The sequence below is a fragment of the Olea europaea genome, chromosome 4, assembly GCF_002742605.1.
Source record: "Olea europaea var. sylvestris chromosome 4, O_europaea_v1, whole genome shotgun sequence".
Lineage (NCBI taxonomy): Eukaryota > Viridiplantae > Streptophyta > Magnoliopsida > Lamiales > Oleaceae > Olea > Olea europaea.
In genome coordinates this window covers 14,615,806-14,631,123 of record NC_036240.1, presented here as the reverse complement: position 1 = coordinate 14,631,123, position 15,318 = coordinate 14,615,806, and the positions used below count along the sequence as shown (strand labels likewise).

At 37.8% G+C, this 15,318-nt stretch overlaps 2 protein-coding genes across 2 annotated transcripts; one reads left to right on the top strand and one right to left on the bottom strand.

Annotated features, from left to right (window-relative positions):
- Positions 1 to 7,523: 7,523 nt before the first annotated feature.
- LOC111393075 lies at positions 7,524 to 8,276 on the bottom strand. Its single transcript, XM_023018475.1, has 2 exons — positions 8,033 to 8,276; positions 7,524 to 7,948 (listed from the first exon to the last, which is right to left on the bottom strand). Exons 1-2 carry the CDS (start codon positions 8,274 to 8,276, stop codon positions 7,524 to 7,526), a joined length of 669 nt encoding a protein of 222 aa, XP_022874243.1.
- A 2,621-nt stretch (positions 8,277 to 10,897) lies between these two features.
- Positions 10,898 to 15,307, top strand: LOC111393737 (acyl-coenzyme A thioesterase 9, mitochondrial). The gene is made up of 5 exons (XM_023019425.1): positions 10,898 to 11,451; positions 12,049 to 12,226; positions 12,753 to 13,222; positions 13,698 to 13,826; positions 15,021 to 15,307. The coding sequence occupies exons 1-5, from the start codon at positions 11,074 to 11,076 to the stop codon at positions 15,162 to 15,164; spliced, it is 1,299 nt and encodes a 432-aa protein (XP_022875193.1). The 5' UTR covers positions 10,898 to 11,073; the 3' UTR covers positions 15,165 to 15,307.
- The last annotated feature ends 11 nt before the right edge of the window (positions 15,308 to 15,318 follow it).

Sequence of the window (15,318 nt, the reverse complement as noted above, 5' to 3'; positions counted from 1 at the left end):
AACATTGGTATCTATATGGAGACGTTGTCGATCGTCGACGATTTGGACTTGTTCTTTTCGTATCCTTGGGGTAGAATCTCGTATGGATATCTAATAAGGGACATTTGGGGCCGTTGGGCAAGGAAATTTTTGGATACGACGAAAAAGAAGGAGAAGGCGGTTAGCTACACGGTCCACAACTTTCCCATTGCCGTGCAGGTACCTTTATTTGAGGTATTCATTATTTCAATACAAATGTATGTAGTGGTTGGTTTCATCGTGAACTTACATCCCTTTTCTACTGTAACAAATACGAGCGTTCGAGGTGGTGCTCAAAATTGGTGATCGGTTTGGTCGGCGTCTTGGTGAACGTTTCCCATGGCTTCTCGGCTGGTCATCAACAAAGCAGCCATAGCAGCGTACGTACGACACTTTCTTCAAGAATGTAAAGGTAAAATTTTATGTTAGTTCTAAGTTCTCATTCGTCCCATTCGTCATTGTAGCATGTGGTGAATTCCTAACGAATACGTGTATGTTGCAGCTACATGTGTACGTGACGTTGCGTCCCACCGAAATCGAGCATAGACAACCTCATATCACCACTCTTGTACCATTCAATGATCGTCCTGTCCCTGCGTTGGACGACCTTACCAAGGACAATGTTGCTCCACAGTTCTACGCAGAGCGTTTAGGTATACCCGAAGAAGGCACCTTCGAGGATGAGACTTCTGATGAGGCCCATGAGAGTAGTGGGACCAGTAGCGAGGAGGAGGAGTTAGGAGCCGATGACAGCGGAGAGGCCGAAAGTGAGGACTCGGAGGACCACGATAGTGGGGATAGTGAAGGTGACCGAGTTCGACGAAGTGGGCAGACGGGGACATTTTCCACCCCCTACGTACATAGAGCTACTTCTCTCATGCAGGCACCGTCCACCTCTTATGCCCGACCAACTACAACGATAGGATTGAGCCTCACGACAGACGGTGTTCAAGGCATGTTGCTGGATCAAAGAATTCTCATCGAAATGCAGCTCCGCACCGTGAAGCTCGAAATCATACAGCACGTGCCGACGAATTTAAAAAATTGAAGGACTTCATATTCACCGTGTCCCCGCATCCGGCTCTACAACCACTGCACGTGCGGTTGATGTGGACTTCGAGCCCAAACAATCAGGTACTTCACCATAACCATACTACATTTCTTTATGACAATGTTCACTTTAACCCTGCACACATTGACATGTTCTATATGACTGTTGTTCATTCATTGCAGACTACGGAGGCTTTGCAGACTATGCAGGCCACCACTCGTCGCCCAACGGTCATGATAAAGACATGGGGATTGACAAGCAAGAGGGAGACGGTATGTGCATTACTGAAGAACACATGGAGCATGCCCGGACGAGCAAGACATGCCACTGCCCACTAGAACTGAAAGTCTACAAGGCACGTGGGTTATTTATGAGCAAATTGGTAGATTATTATTTCATGTGCTTCACATATTTTGAAAATTGGCAAAATTTATTTTCCACTCACTATTTCATTTTTGTTCTGAATAGACATAGCACACATTCAGCCATGCCTAGATGATTAACCCATGCCAGTGCCCACTAAGACCAAAGAAGTGCAAGGTATTACATTGTTTATCACGAATTGAAGAAATATTATTTCAGGCATCTGCTTACTTTGCAATTGCTCATTTGGTGTAGCCGAAGGGGGCCACCACCCGTTGCCTGCGACCGTGACGAAGAGCAGGACATGCTGTCTATTGAAATTGAACATCTGCATGGTATGTGGGTCATTTATGAGGAAAACTTGGACATTGTTATTTCATATACTTGGCATAGTTTGAAAATTCCTAGAAGTGGTACACTCAAATTATTTCATCGTTGTTTTCGACAGACACAGCAGACATTGAGCCATGCCCCGATAATAACCCCGTGCCAGTGCCCGCTAGAATCGATGAAGTGCAAGGTATTCCATCGTTTTATCGAGAACTGAATTTATTTTTCGTGTCATTTACTTATTTTGCAACTTTCTAAGTTCCCGCCACTGTAGCCCGAGTAGGAGAGGGAGTACCCACAACGAGACGGCGATCGGCACGGCTGCGATGTCCGATACCTGCTACCAGGACTCCGTATACGAGGGAGAGCACGAAGCGAAAACATAATTAACTGTGGATGAATTGCCGAATGTAGCATGACGATGGGGTTGAACATGCTTTTACAATTCTTTTGACTTGATTTAGGTGGTGAAGGATGTATGTTAATTGCCTGGATACTTGTGGCCTTTTAATTCATTTCCGTAATTTGCATATCACCCAAGCTAGTTGGCAAGCGTGGTGACACTTTGACGCATTCCTCACATTTTGCAATTCCCGTGGTGAATGTTGTGTCACTGTTTACCTTTGCTGACACTGTTGTAGTGTTACAAACTACATAAGTTATCCGGCTTTACTATGTTACGTGAATCTTACTTATGGTACTTCGTGCCTTGATTGAATTTTTCTCAATGCTGTACATTATATTGAGCAAAAATTTATGTATGTATACATTTTATGAATATCCATTTAGGAGTAGATGGCGGGATTGAATGTCGTAGTGCCTTCGTAAACTATAGATTAGATTAAGATGAGGACCCATTAAAACTGACAAAGTCATGACCACCACGGTACAACTAATTCACAAATGAGTTTATGTATATTTCCTTATCACTGGTATGTTTTTATGTGGGTTAAGATGATGAGCCTGTTTTGTGAGAAATTATAGCATTACAACTATGATGCAACTAACAAGCTGGCAAATGAGAAGTAATTTGTTGCAAGAAACCAGATAACATCAATTTTACACATCATTGAAGTATTCAAGTTACTGCCAATGTTATAGTAATTATGGTACAATGGGGGATAAATGTACGCTTATTATATACAATCATCACACCAATTGTTTTTCAAATTTACTTAGAGATTGAACTTGATGGTTGGGTAGATAATGAAGTTATTGCTTCCTCCTTTCAGGATAATTATAAATATCATGAGATTAGGGATGTCAAAAAGGCTCGGTGGCTCGGGCGACTCGTGGCCCAGCTTGGGAAAAGCCTGCCCGGCTCATGGCTCGTAGAAATCGAACCTCAAAATAAGATGTTGGCCCGAGCCCGAGCAAGAGCCACACGGGCCGGCTCGTGTCACGGGCCATTTTTGGCCCGTGACAATGATGCTTGGCCCGAGCTAAATTAAAGGGCAAAAAAAAAAATTTTAAAAATCAGCAGCAGGTCAGTGACCTACTATCAGTAGCTATAGCTGCATTTTTTTACGTGGTGTAGATTTTGAAATTCAAATTTAAAAAATAACGCGGGTTTTTTGTCTATAAATACGGGGTGATTTTTGAAATTTTAAATCACTTTGTTATCGATTTTAATTCGCATTATTTCTATATTATAGATTCAAATTCAATCATTCAAGTTTCAATTTCTTCTTTCTCACTTCTCATATAACAATTAATATTTTTCAATTTCTTTCACTCTACAGTCTAATATTCAGTATTTTTTATTATACTAGTTAGTATGGATTTTACAAGTGATAAAGTTAATCAGTTTGGCGGTAGTTCGAGTACTCCATCTAACTACGATGCATGTCAAAATGTTCCAATTAATTTATAGGATATTGAAGAGGAAGAAGTTCAAGTACTCGAGACAAAAATGTCAAAAAAAGAATCATCGAATTGTTGGCAACATATGACACGTAAAAAATTGGAGTTCAAAATGGAGTAGATATTTGGAAAGCATGTTGCAATTACTGTGGCAAAGAACTTAGTTGGAACCTCGGTTCGAGCACGACGCATTTGAATAGACACGTATTAAGGAGTTGCAAAGCGAAATCAGCTGATCTCGACTCGAAACAGACCGAACTAGTGTTTGGCGGTTCTAATTCTACTCTTTCCACCTTTGTATTTTCACAGGAAAGATTTCGTGAAGGAATGGCTGCATACGTGGCTGCAGCAGAGATGCCGCTTATGATGATAGACTCAATACACTTTACTCGACTCGTGTAGAAATATCTTCAACCCAGGTATTCTTCTTATTCTAGAAATACTCTTCGTTCAGATAGCATAAAATTATATAACAGAAGAAAACAAATTACTATTGAAGGTCTAAAAAGTTTTAATAGTGTTATATCGTTTACTTCTTATTTATGGACTGGTTGTAATAGAAAAGGTTATATTGCTGCTACGACTCATTATATTGATCACTTGTGGTTTCTACATAAAAGAATTATTGCATTCAGATGTGTAGAATATCCTCATAATGTCATTAATATATACATGATTTTAAAAGATATTATACAGGAATATGGTATACAAGATATGGGCCGAAGTTTTACTTTTGATAATATTGCAGTGAACAAAGTTGTTATTGAAAGATTTATTGCTGATCTTAACCCTGTATTTGGAAATTTATTTTTTCATCAAAGTTGTGTATGTCATATTATTAATTTGATTGTAAAAGCTGGATTAGAACATATAAGTTCACATTTAGATAAAATTAGACAAGTAATAAATTTTATTACTGTGTTACCAGTAAAAAAATAAGCATTTAATAGTTTGTGTGCAGAGTATGGATTACAGGAGAAATCATTTGCCACTGATGTAACACATAAGTGAAACTCTACATATCTCATGTTACATTCGTATGAAAATTACGATAAAGTAATTTCACTTTATTATAATGGTAGGCATACACTCGGACCCGAACATAATTTGGAAGATTGGGAATGGACTATTGCATTTTACGTGAAAAAATTCTTACAACCTTTTTTCAATGGTACAAAGGAATGTAGCGATGTTTATTACCCTACATCTTCTCTTGTTTTACAACATTTTTTCTACATTTCACAAGCATTTCATAAATATAGGAATTTACCTCTTTTTGTTGATGGAGTCCGCTCTATGGAGTTAAAATTTTGTAAATATTGGGAAGAGTTGCCTTCTTTATTTCTTTTAGTTTCAGTGATGTACCCTCGACTTAATTTAACTGGCACAAAAGCTACTGTGAAGGGGATATCAGATTATTTGAATATAGAATTATCACATGTACATATAGAATCTTTTTTATGTGAAATGTATAATTATTATGCTGAAAAGGTAGGTCAGGGTAGTTCTACTTCCGAAGGTTATTTTTCGAGAAATATTTCAACAAATTTCGAAAATTTATGGAATTATTTAGATACCAATACAAGTATTCCTTCATTTAGTTCTACTTCTAGTTTTAGTTCATCAACATCTAGAGCGATCAATATTGGTGGTACAAATCTTGAAATTCCTTCTGAGTTAGCTAGGTATATGTGCGTGGATATTCGTAGTGTGTTGCAACCAAAGGAATTACAAGAATTTAGTCTTTTAAATTGGTGGAGGTGTAACGAAAGGTAATATCCAATTGTATCAAAAATTGCACGTGATCTACTAACACCTCCAGTGTCTACGAGGCTGCATTCAGTTTAGGTGGTCGAATTTTATCAGATGAACGATCAAGACTAAAAGAAGATATATTGGAGGCTTTGATATGCTTGAAGGATTGAGAATGTGCGAAATTACGTGTTCAAGAACATATTAACAGTATAATGGCCGAAGAGTTGCAGCATATCCAAATATAGGATGTTGTAAGTTTTTAAATTAATTAATTTTCTTTAAGAAATGTATTTTTTAAATTTATTTGATTCAAAAAAAATTGTACACGAAATATTTTATTCATGTACAATTTTAACTTCGACTAGTTGATTGTAGCCGGTCCCAAGCCCGAAAAAAGGAAGAGGGTTGTAATTTGTAACTTTTATTTAATTTGTTATTCATATAAATTACATAATTTTGTAAGTTGTACTTTTATTTAATTTGTAATTTGTATAAATAATAAATGATGCAATTTTTAAATTCTTTAAAAAAAGTGAAAAAATGTCATTAAACAATTTCTTTGCCTTCTACATTAAAAAAATTGCACTACAACAATTGGCATGTGAAAAAAATGTCATTAAAAATTGGCAAAAAAAATTAAAAAATCGAGCCGGCTCGTAAAAAGCCCAAGCCTCCGAGCCGTATTTTTTTGGCCAAGCTTTGGCTCGGCTCGGGCTCAAAAAAAGCCCGCTATGATTTACTTGAGTCGAGCCCGAGCCGAAAGTTTCGGCTCGTGAGCCGGCTCGGCTCGACTCGTTTACATCCCTATATGAGATCATTGTTGCCTACGTGCAATTTTGCGGCCAAGGTATTGTGCCATTTTGAACTTACCTGAAGAGCATTGCGACACTTTCAATGTAGTTGAACAACATTGTGGTAAAAAATAGCTACTTGTATTTATTCTTCTTCATTTATTCTACAGTTTACCAAACTCGAAGTTACACGATCTTTGGTGCAATGCACTTTTTTGTCAACCGTCGAGAATGAATAAAACATCTGTCGGGACCGACATTTCAACTAGGCGGACTCTTCAATTTTATAAGTTTCTTGCTTTTCGAAAATTGAAAATGGTGGGATTGTCCAATACAAGTGTCTTAGTTTAACATGTTATTGTAGATATTATAAGTTTATCATTTTTTGCAAGTAACAAGTCCTTCTAATACAAGTAGACTTACATATTGAAGGCATCACAAGCATTGTCTATCAAAGTACATTTCAGATGTTATTCCATATGTTGTAAGACTCCCATTTTGAAATAGGTGGTTGATACGAGATAATGGTTCATCCACCTCCAGCAACAAAACATTCAACTCCAATATGCATCCGTCGATACTGGGTTCATCCGGTGAATTTCCCATCGTTTTATTGTCAGACAATAAGGAGGTAAGAGTTGAGCACCATGGTGTCGAGTTCGACGAAGTGTCAAGTGCAGAATCTAAGTCACCGAACAGCGTTCTAGATCAAGTCTTCGAGGCCAGGGGTCCGATCGAATCACCATCCGACTCAGATGAGTGGGTGGCTCATGTTCCACCTTCAGAAGTAATTGTCATTAGTTCAGACGAAGAGAAAGTGGGGGAGATGCTTAAATTGTCGAAAGTAATGCAAGTGTGCAATAAATGGATGGTCATTTTGTAGGAAATTATGTATAGTATTTTGTATGTCCTCTGCATACGTGCAGAAACAGCATATCAATAATAGACAACCGCAGTAGTGTAGGTTTGGAAGCCGCTATTGTTCCTGACTGTCGAGAATTATAGAGACCATCTGTCGGGAACGACATGTGAATTATCGGGACGTGATGTTGGTGTTTTGCTTGTTCACTGTGGTCTCATGAAAATCAATTTCCCATTTCGACAAACTTTCAGTCAAAGCAAATGGAACTTCTATGATCGGCTAAGTTTATAGTAAGAAAAATGTATTCATCCCGTTTGTGGTAATGGAACTGTAATGATCGGTAATTTGCTTGCGAAACATAACGACCAAATTTGTATTGGCCTATGATAATAATAACAGATTCAGAAAATAAGTTGGGAATGTACAATGCTTATTTAAATTACGTTTTCGGGGATTACATTTCACAACCACTTTTACACATCACGCTTGTTCAAGTGGCTTGTGATACAGTGGGGTTCGAACATGTGGTCCGATTATGACCAACTCTCCCACATCCAGTGCATTTTCTCAGTTGGGTAGTGAACTCGTATCTAGCTCGCTTACGTCGCGTGGGTGGTTTACCTGGAGGGCGACGTACAATCGGTGGCAAAATAGGAGTACCTAGGATTTCATTTGGAACAACCCAGTCCACTTCCCGCGTAACGGGAGATATTACTTCCATATAGGCACCCCTCCAGTATTCTGATTTATAGTACGGAGAGCATAGATCGTATAATGACTTACGAATCAGCGTAGCAGCACGAGTTGCATGAGCACATGGCATAAGATTTAGTTGAAACTCACGACAGGTGCATGTGTTGTCGGAGAAGTCCACAATCTCCGTATCGTTGGATATTCCAACTTGGGTCAAGTTGTCTGTCAACTCATGGGCTCAAAGCCTAGTACCAGCTTCAAATGTTGTTTGTAACTCGTTCTCCATCCTCGACGACAATATACTACTGCATGAGGTTGCATTGGTTCGTCGTTCGTAAAACCACTTCTGCATTGTTTTACGAATGTGCTCAACCAAGCATGTGATTGGCAACGAACAGGCATGTCTCAGCATTGAGTTCAATGATTCTGCGTTGTTGTTTGTCATGATGTTGTACCAGTCGCCCACGAATAGTGCTCGTGACCAGAATGAAAAATCGGCTTGCTCCAAATACTCGTAACATATTTCGTTGACTCTACGAATCTGTCCCATTAGTCGTTCGAACTCTTCGACCCGATAAGTTATAGCAGCTCGTTTGAACAGGAATATTGAACTTGCGTTAAAGTGCTGCTGGATTAGGTTCTTTTCCACATGCCACATACAACAACCATGATGAGACAAAGGAAATACGTGAGTAATAGCTCTTTCGATACTTCTTTTCCTGTCCTAAACAAATACAAGTTCATCTGAATCGCATATAAGATCTTTCAAGTTAGACATAAACCACATCCAAGATTTATTTGTTTCAGAACCCACGATCTCCCACGCTAAGGGATAAATCTGTTTGTTGGCATCTTGGGCAGTTGCCAGTAAAAGTGTACCACTGTATGGACCTTTGAAGTGACTACCGTCAACGCAAACAACGAGCCTCAAGTATTGCATGTAACCACGAATGTTTACACCAAAAGTTAGGAAGAAGTAATGGAACATATTGCACGAATCAAGTTCGATGTGGGTTACCGTCCCCGGGTTATTCTCACCTAGGATGTAATAGTATGAAGATAGTTTCTGAAAACTGTCATCTGGTGTCCCATGCAGCATGTGTAAAGCAGTCACCTCCCCCTATGTGCATTGTTGTAACTTATTTGGACACCGGGCTCACGTTCCATGTCACGTGTAATAGTGCTCGGATCATGCGATTGGTTCAGATTATCCAATTTTCCCAAAATGTGCTCGACAATTATAGAACTCGTCACATGTCGATACGCATTACTACGAAAATCGATGGAACGTATGTGAACATTATTGAATTTACGGATCACAAAGATTGCACACTGCTTCACAGTAGAAGCACGTAACATCCACTTGCAGTTGCTGTCGGCACATACAAAGGTTAACATCTTCATGCTTGACCTGCTCACCCGAAATTGGAACTTGTCTTTCAAAGCAAGTGCACGAATTGTTAGAGTACAACTCTTTCTTGCTAAAGAATATTTCCTTTTCGGCAAGATCAGATGTATTCACAGTTCTCATCAATTCTTATCCATCCGGACCGTTGAAATGTGACGAAAACTGCTCGTCATCGACGTCAACAGAATTAGCATCTTCTAAACTAGGTGATGGGTTATCTAAGTTCTCATCTAATGGTGCAGTCCCGTTATCATACTCATGTGTTTCAGGTGCAATATTGTTTGAGACACTGTGCATTCGATTCACCAAATCATGTTCCACGTTTTGCAGAACATCCATTGTGGCAAATGAAGGATCTTGAAAATTTGCATCCCTTCCCCATGTCAACACTTGGGAGATCGAATTCCAAAACAGTAACGCAAATAGCAGTTTCCTTATGCATTGATATGTACTAATTTAAGTCTTCATTGTCGCGTATTTCGGCCTGAGGTATATTCAAGTTAGGGACTTTGAATTTCAATTCAATTTGAGCGCGAGGATCAACAATACCAAGTTTCTCCTTCAACCTTAACAAAAGTTCGACTACGGTAATACTTGTTGGCACTAGAATGGAAGTAGTTTTATCCTCTCTCCACTTCCATTCGTCATCCGCATGAACAAAATTTTTCCTATACGACACGATGAATTTCAAATGATTACTTATACCTGAAATGTTGGGATCGCAATGGTAAGAATTCAGAATCAATGTGTTGGCATTTAATAGCATGAAAATCACACTGCATAATACGTAAATCAGTATAATAGAAAAATGTCATATCAAGGGTTTCCATCATTTTGAAGTGTCCGAATTGAAAGTAAAATTGTATAACCCAACAGTTTGTAAATGTTGGGTTCAACATCTCAAACGTCTAACTCGACAGTTTGTAAATATCAAACTCGACAGTTCAACTCGAGAATGTCAAGAAGCAGACGGCAATGGATTTCTCAGGCTTCTTCATCACATCACAGTAAATGTGATCATTATTATCCAGCTACCAAATGATAAAATGTAAATGGCATCTGGGCCTTGTCATTAAAGAGACCTTAATAGTGGTAATGGAAAAAATTACTCAAAACCTTAATGGTGATAATGACATTTTGTGAAGGATTCTAAAACCAAACAAATGAATGCATAATACTTTCAAAAATTTTAATGAAATACGCCCATGTTGTATTTAACATGTACAAATGAAAAGCTATAAAAGTAAAATATAATTAATTTGTAATTGCTAACCTCTCAAAATGGATGAAGAATGTAACACAAATGTCTTCTTGATCAATGAAAATGAAGAAGGTGGAGAAAATGTAGGTTTCTTGTTTATGTTACGTTTTCAAATTTCTTTGGTGATTTTTTATTTACAAAAATTCATATTAATCAATAAAAAATACATTTCTCAATGTTTTATATATAGAAATTAAATGATCACATCAAGTCAATGCTCCTTCAAATCAAGCATTTAATGCTACTAGAAATATGTCATTATGGGTAATTTGGATTTTGCATCCCAAAAATGTGATATTTTTGCTCATATAAAGTGAAAATAGCAAATCTTTTGAAATTTTCATTTTTTGTGACATTTTTGTAAATTCGCCTTAGAAAAATAGAGGTCTGGAGAGTAGGAAAATTCAAGATTTGTTTCTGCGTGTACTTTTGGACAGACACGAGAATTGTGTACGTGCGAATTGTGGAGGAAAAAAAATAAAAAATAAAAAGCTCCCTCAAAAGTTGGAGAATCTACAGTTCTTCCAAGTACTGTTCTGTACGATTCCCATGCCGCAGCTAATTTCCCACTATTTTTACTGCTTTATTTATACGAAATCTTGAGCACAATTATATTACTCAAAGAACCCATTTTTATTCTGCTTAAGAAAACCCATTTCAAGAATTTCTCAGAAATCCATGGATTATGATTCTATTCCTTCCAGCCCAATTTCTGTTGTTTCCACTTTCAGTTCCCCATTTGAGGGTTCTCCAAAGGGGAATGATTCAACAAGAAAACCCCTTAGTTTGTGGCCTGGAATGTACCATTCGCCTGTTACAAAAGCTTTGTGGGAAACAAGGTCAAAAACATTTGAGAGACTTCTTGATCCCCCACTTGATGCACCCCCACCAAGTGAATTGTTGACAAAAACTCCATCTCAGAGTAAGATGACAATTCTGTATAACTTTTCGACTGATTATATACTGAGAGAGCAGTATAGGGATCCTTGGAATGAGGTCAGAATTGGGAAGTTGCTTGAAGATCTTGATGCTCTTGCTGGAACTATTTCAGTCAAGGTACAATCTTTTCGTGGATGAAATTTGGATGTCGTCTTTAATTCTTAATCTTGGACACTATTCAATATCTTTGTGTGTCTGTGAGTACTTTTTTTTCAACATTGTGGAGTTCTTCCTGTTGCTGATGTTGACTTGTCTAAAAGGTTAAAGCTGTTGTTTAGCTACATATTATTTATTTAACTTTAGTCTTCAATACACGTGTTAGCCAGCAAGTTATTCAATTTTTAACAGTGGCATCAAACAAATAGCAGTGAAACTTCATTTCAAAGACCTTTGCATGCTTGCGTTGAACAACTCTGTACTGGGGACGTGTTTATTTATTTAAATTTAGTCTTCAAGAGCCTGTATTTGAGATAATTCCAGGTGGTGCTATGACATTGTTGCTCTTTGTGTTCGACAAGCAATTTTATATCTGATAAATGTCAGAAAACAAATGTATAATACTGTGTTTTGTAAGACCTGATTCATTCAAATAAAATTGTTCTGATGATTCATGCAAGGACTATAAAAGGTATTAATTATATTATGGTTATAGGATTTGAGATATTATTCAAAATGTTATATCCTTCATATAATCTTCGTTTTCTTGTGTATTAGCATTGTTCCGATGTTGATAGCACGACTAGACCACTCTATCTGGTAACTGCTTCTGTTGACAAAATGGTGCTGAAGAAGCCCATCAGTGTTGACATTGATCTGAAGATAGTTGGTGCTGTGGTTTGGGTTGGCCGATCTTCTATTGAAATTCAACTAGAAGTCACTCAGCCACCAACTGGTATTTTCTTCAGAACTAATTGTCTTTCACTAGAAGAAATTGAACTTAAAGCTCAACTCAAAGATTTTTCATGATTAGTCCTTATACATACATTTTAATTATTCAGGAATTTTTTTGAATATTATTATAATGTTATTTTCTCAATGACTTATAAACTGACATGCTTTTCCATTCTAACTCGATGTCATTGACGGTCTTCATCCAACTATATTTTCCCATGTGTTTCTTTAATTTCTATACACCAGCATCGTCTCTGCTATTCAAACTTTGTCTAGATCTTAGTTTGAAATCTCACAATAGTAATTTTTTTATCAGTTCTGGCTTCATATTTGCCTTATATTTCTTCCAGCAATCCTCAATCTCTCAACATGTGATCTAGCTAACTGATCTGTCTCTTGCACAGTTTTTATCAGTCTTTAAATTCCATTATAAGTTGGTTGGAAACTAATTTAACATGAGGTAAAATATAAGACTGCTTGTCACTATTGTCATTCATGCATTAATCAAGGAAGACTTGCCTCCACAGAGATAACTGATGGTTCAGAATCAGTTGCTCTGACGGCCAACTTCATTTTTGTGGCCCGTGACTACAAGACAGGGAAAGCTGCTCCAGTAAATCGACTGAGTCCAGAAACAGAACAGGAAAAAATGCTTTATGAAGCATCAGAAACAAGGAATAAACTAAGGAAAAGGAAGTTCAAAGAAGACAGAAAGGAAATTGAGAATGGAGAGATGAATAGATTTGAAGCATTACTGGCTGAGGGACGTATCTTCTGTGACATGCCAGCATTGGCCGATAGAGACAGCATTCTCCTCCGAAATACCCGCCTCGAGAACTCTCTAATTTGTCAGCCACAGCAAAGGAACATTCATGGTCGGATCTTTGGAGGATTTCTAATGCACCGAGCATTTGAATTAGCCCTTTCAACAGCTTATGCTTTTGCCGGCAAAATGCCAAGCTTTCTAGAAGTTGATCATGTTGATTTTCTGAAACCGGTGAGTACCTCATTGTAAACTTCTCTCCTCTGTTTCCTTGTGCCAACTTGATTTTGTGATTTGCTGTAGTATTGATTTTTGACTTAATCTAAAACAAGCATAGGAGTTAAATACAGATTAGTTTTGGCATCCTGTTATATGTCACTATCAATTCAAGTCCCTCATTAGACACCGCAGAGAGCACTATCTGCTACCTGTTTTGTTCAACTAAAAGCTGCAGCAATTGTATGTAAATGTTGGCCGTTGGTGGGCCCCTCTTCCTCAATTCCTGTCAGAAATAATTTAATCCAATGAAATTATAAAAATTCCTCGTCATCTTTCCTTAGTTGCTCGGTGTGGTGCAATTTACCAGCTGTGCTCTAAAATTGTTAGGTTATTGCAAATGAGCATTAGCTGTCCATACGAGATCAACAATTTTCTACAGATATAAAGCCATGTTCCCTAACATCACATCAATTGCTTGTTGGTGTTGCAGGTGGATGTCGGAGATTTCTTGCGTTTCAAATCATGTGTGTTGTATACAGAATCTGAGAACTCGGATCTGCCTCTAATTAACATAGAAGTTGTTGCACATGTTACAAGGCCTGAACTCAGGTCTAGTGAGGTATGCTTATCTTTACCACATGTCATACAATTAGTTAGCCAACAGTGTAAGCATGCATGTGTGAGGCAAGCAAAACGGCATGCACGGTCCCACCTGTATATATGGTACATTAAAAGACCTGTTCTTTTTATTTTTGAAGTCAAAATTTTATTATATTAAAATACACAGAGCACGCCCAAATGGAAGCATTCTTATTCTGTAGATTATTAGTGGACTGTATGGGGTCGATAAACAAATGTGTTCACTTCTCTTCCCTATTGCGAATCTATGAATTTTGGGGTGCCTCAATCTTCATTTTCCAAGTCCAGAATTTGGTTTTTCCCCTTCAAAATTTATAATTATAAAATTTGTACCCCTTCCATGTTTGCATTTTATAGCATCTGCAAGTCAGCTATGAAGTCCAAGGTATGTAAGTTATCAATTGGCTTGATGTAATGCCTGAAAAGGGATCGTATTTGTCACTCTTCTCAGTCCAGTTAATACCCGTGCATAATGAGTATTTGTTCCATGTGCAAATTAAATAAGAACTAATCTGTTTATCCATATGAAAGTCTTTTGGAAAAATTACTGATTTCAAAACTGGCATTGGTGAGAAACAGAGTTGATCCCTCGAAGGACTTTTGCCACTGATAATCATGGGGGCTGTTGAGCCCGATCTGAGGCATTTGGGGTGAAGGTTAAATACAAGAGAGAGTGAAATTTGTGAAAAGTGACATCATTTAGTTTCTAGGAATAAGGTGAAACTTGCCCTTAAATCTAGGAGAGAGTGTAAGGGATTCTATGCTTCTTAGCATGGCAATTATGGGATGCTGGTGACACAGCAAAAAACAGGTGCAAATTTGAAAAATGAAGAAAAAATTTGCATCAGCTTCCTTAGCATTGTGAATATTCCACGTAAATTTTCAAAATATCTTGGTTTTAAGATGGGAAATAGGATTAAGTTGAAGTTCTTACGTGATATTTCATGTCATAAGGTTAAAGGAACGTTTTGTGCAGTCTCTTGACATTGCCGTACGTGAAACTTTGCATCGCATTAGCCTTCATCGATAAACTGGACGGCGTAAATACAAATTGTATATGAAGATTAGCCTACTGAAGGCAACCTCTATAATGTTGCTTAGACATTTTACTGAAGTTCAATTATCTTTTAACCGAGACCATTAAGCAATATGAAAGTGTTCATTTTTGTTGCAGGTGTCAAACAGATTTTACTTCACATTCACAGTTCGTCCCGAGGCAAAGGCTATGAACGATGGATTTAGGATCAGGAAGGTTGTTCCAGCCACAGAGGAGGAAGCACGCACGATTTTGGCGCGCATGGAAGCTGATTCCCTGTAATCACTTGCTTTCGCATTCGACTACGTTCTGGTGAAAAAGGTCGTAGGGGCTATAGAATGGACGGAGTTGTTATTTGTAATAATTCTATTTGGAGTTTGAATCGGAATTATCTCAATTTTTTGTGCAAATGGCATTCATATTAATATGAGCTTCA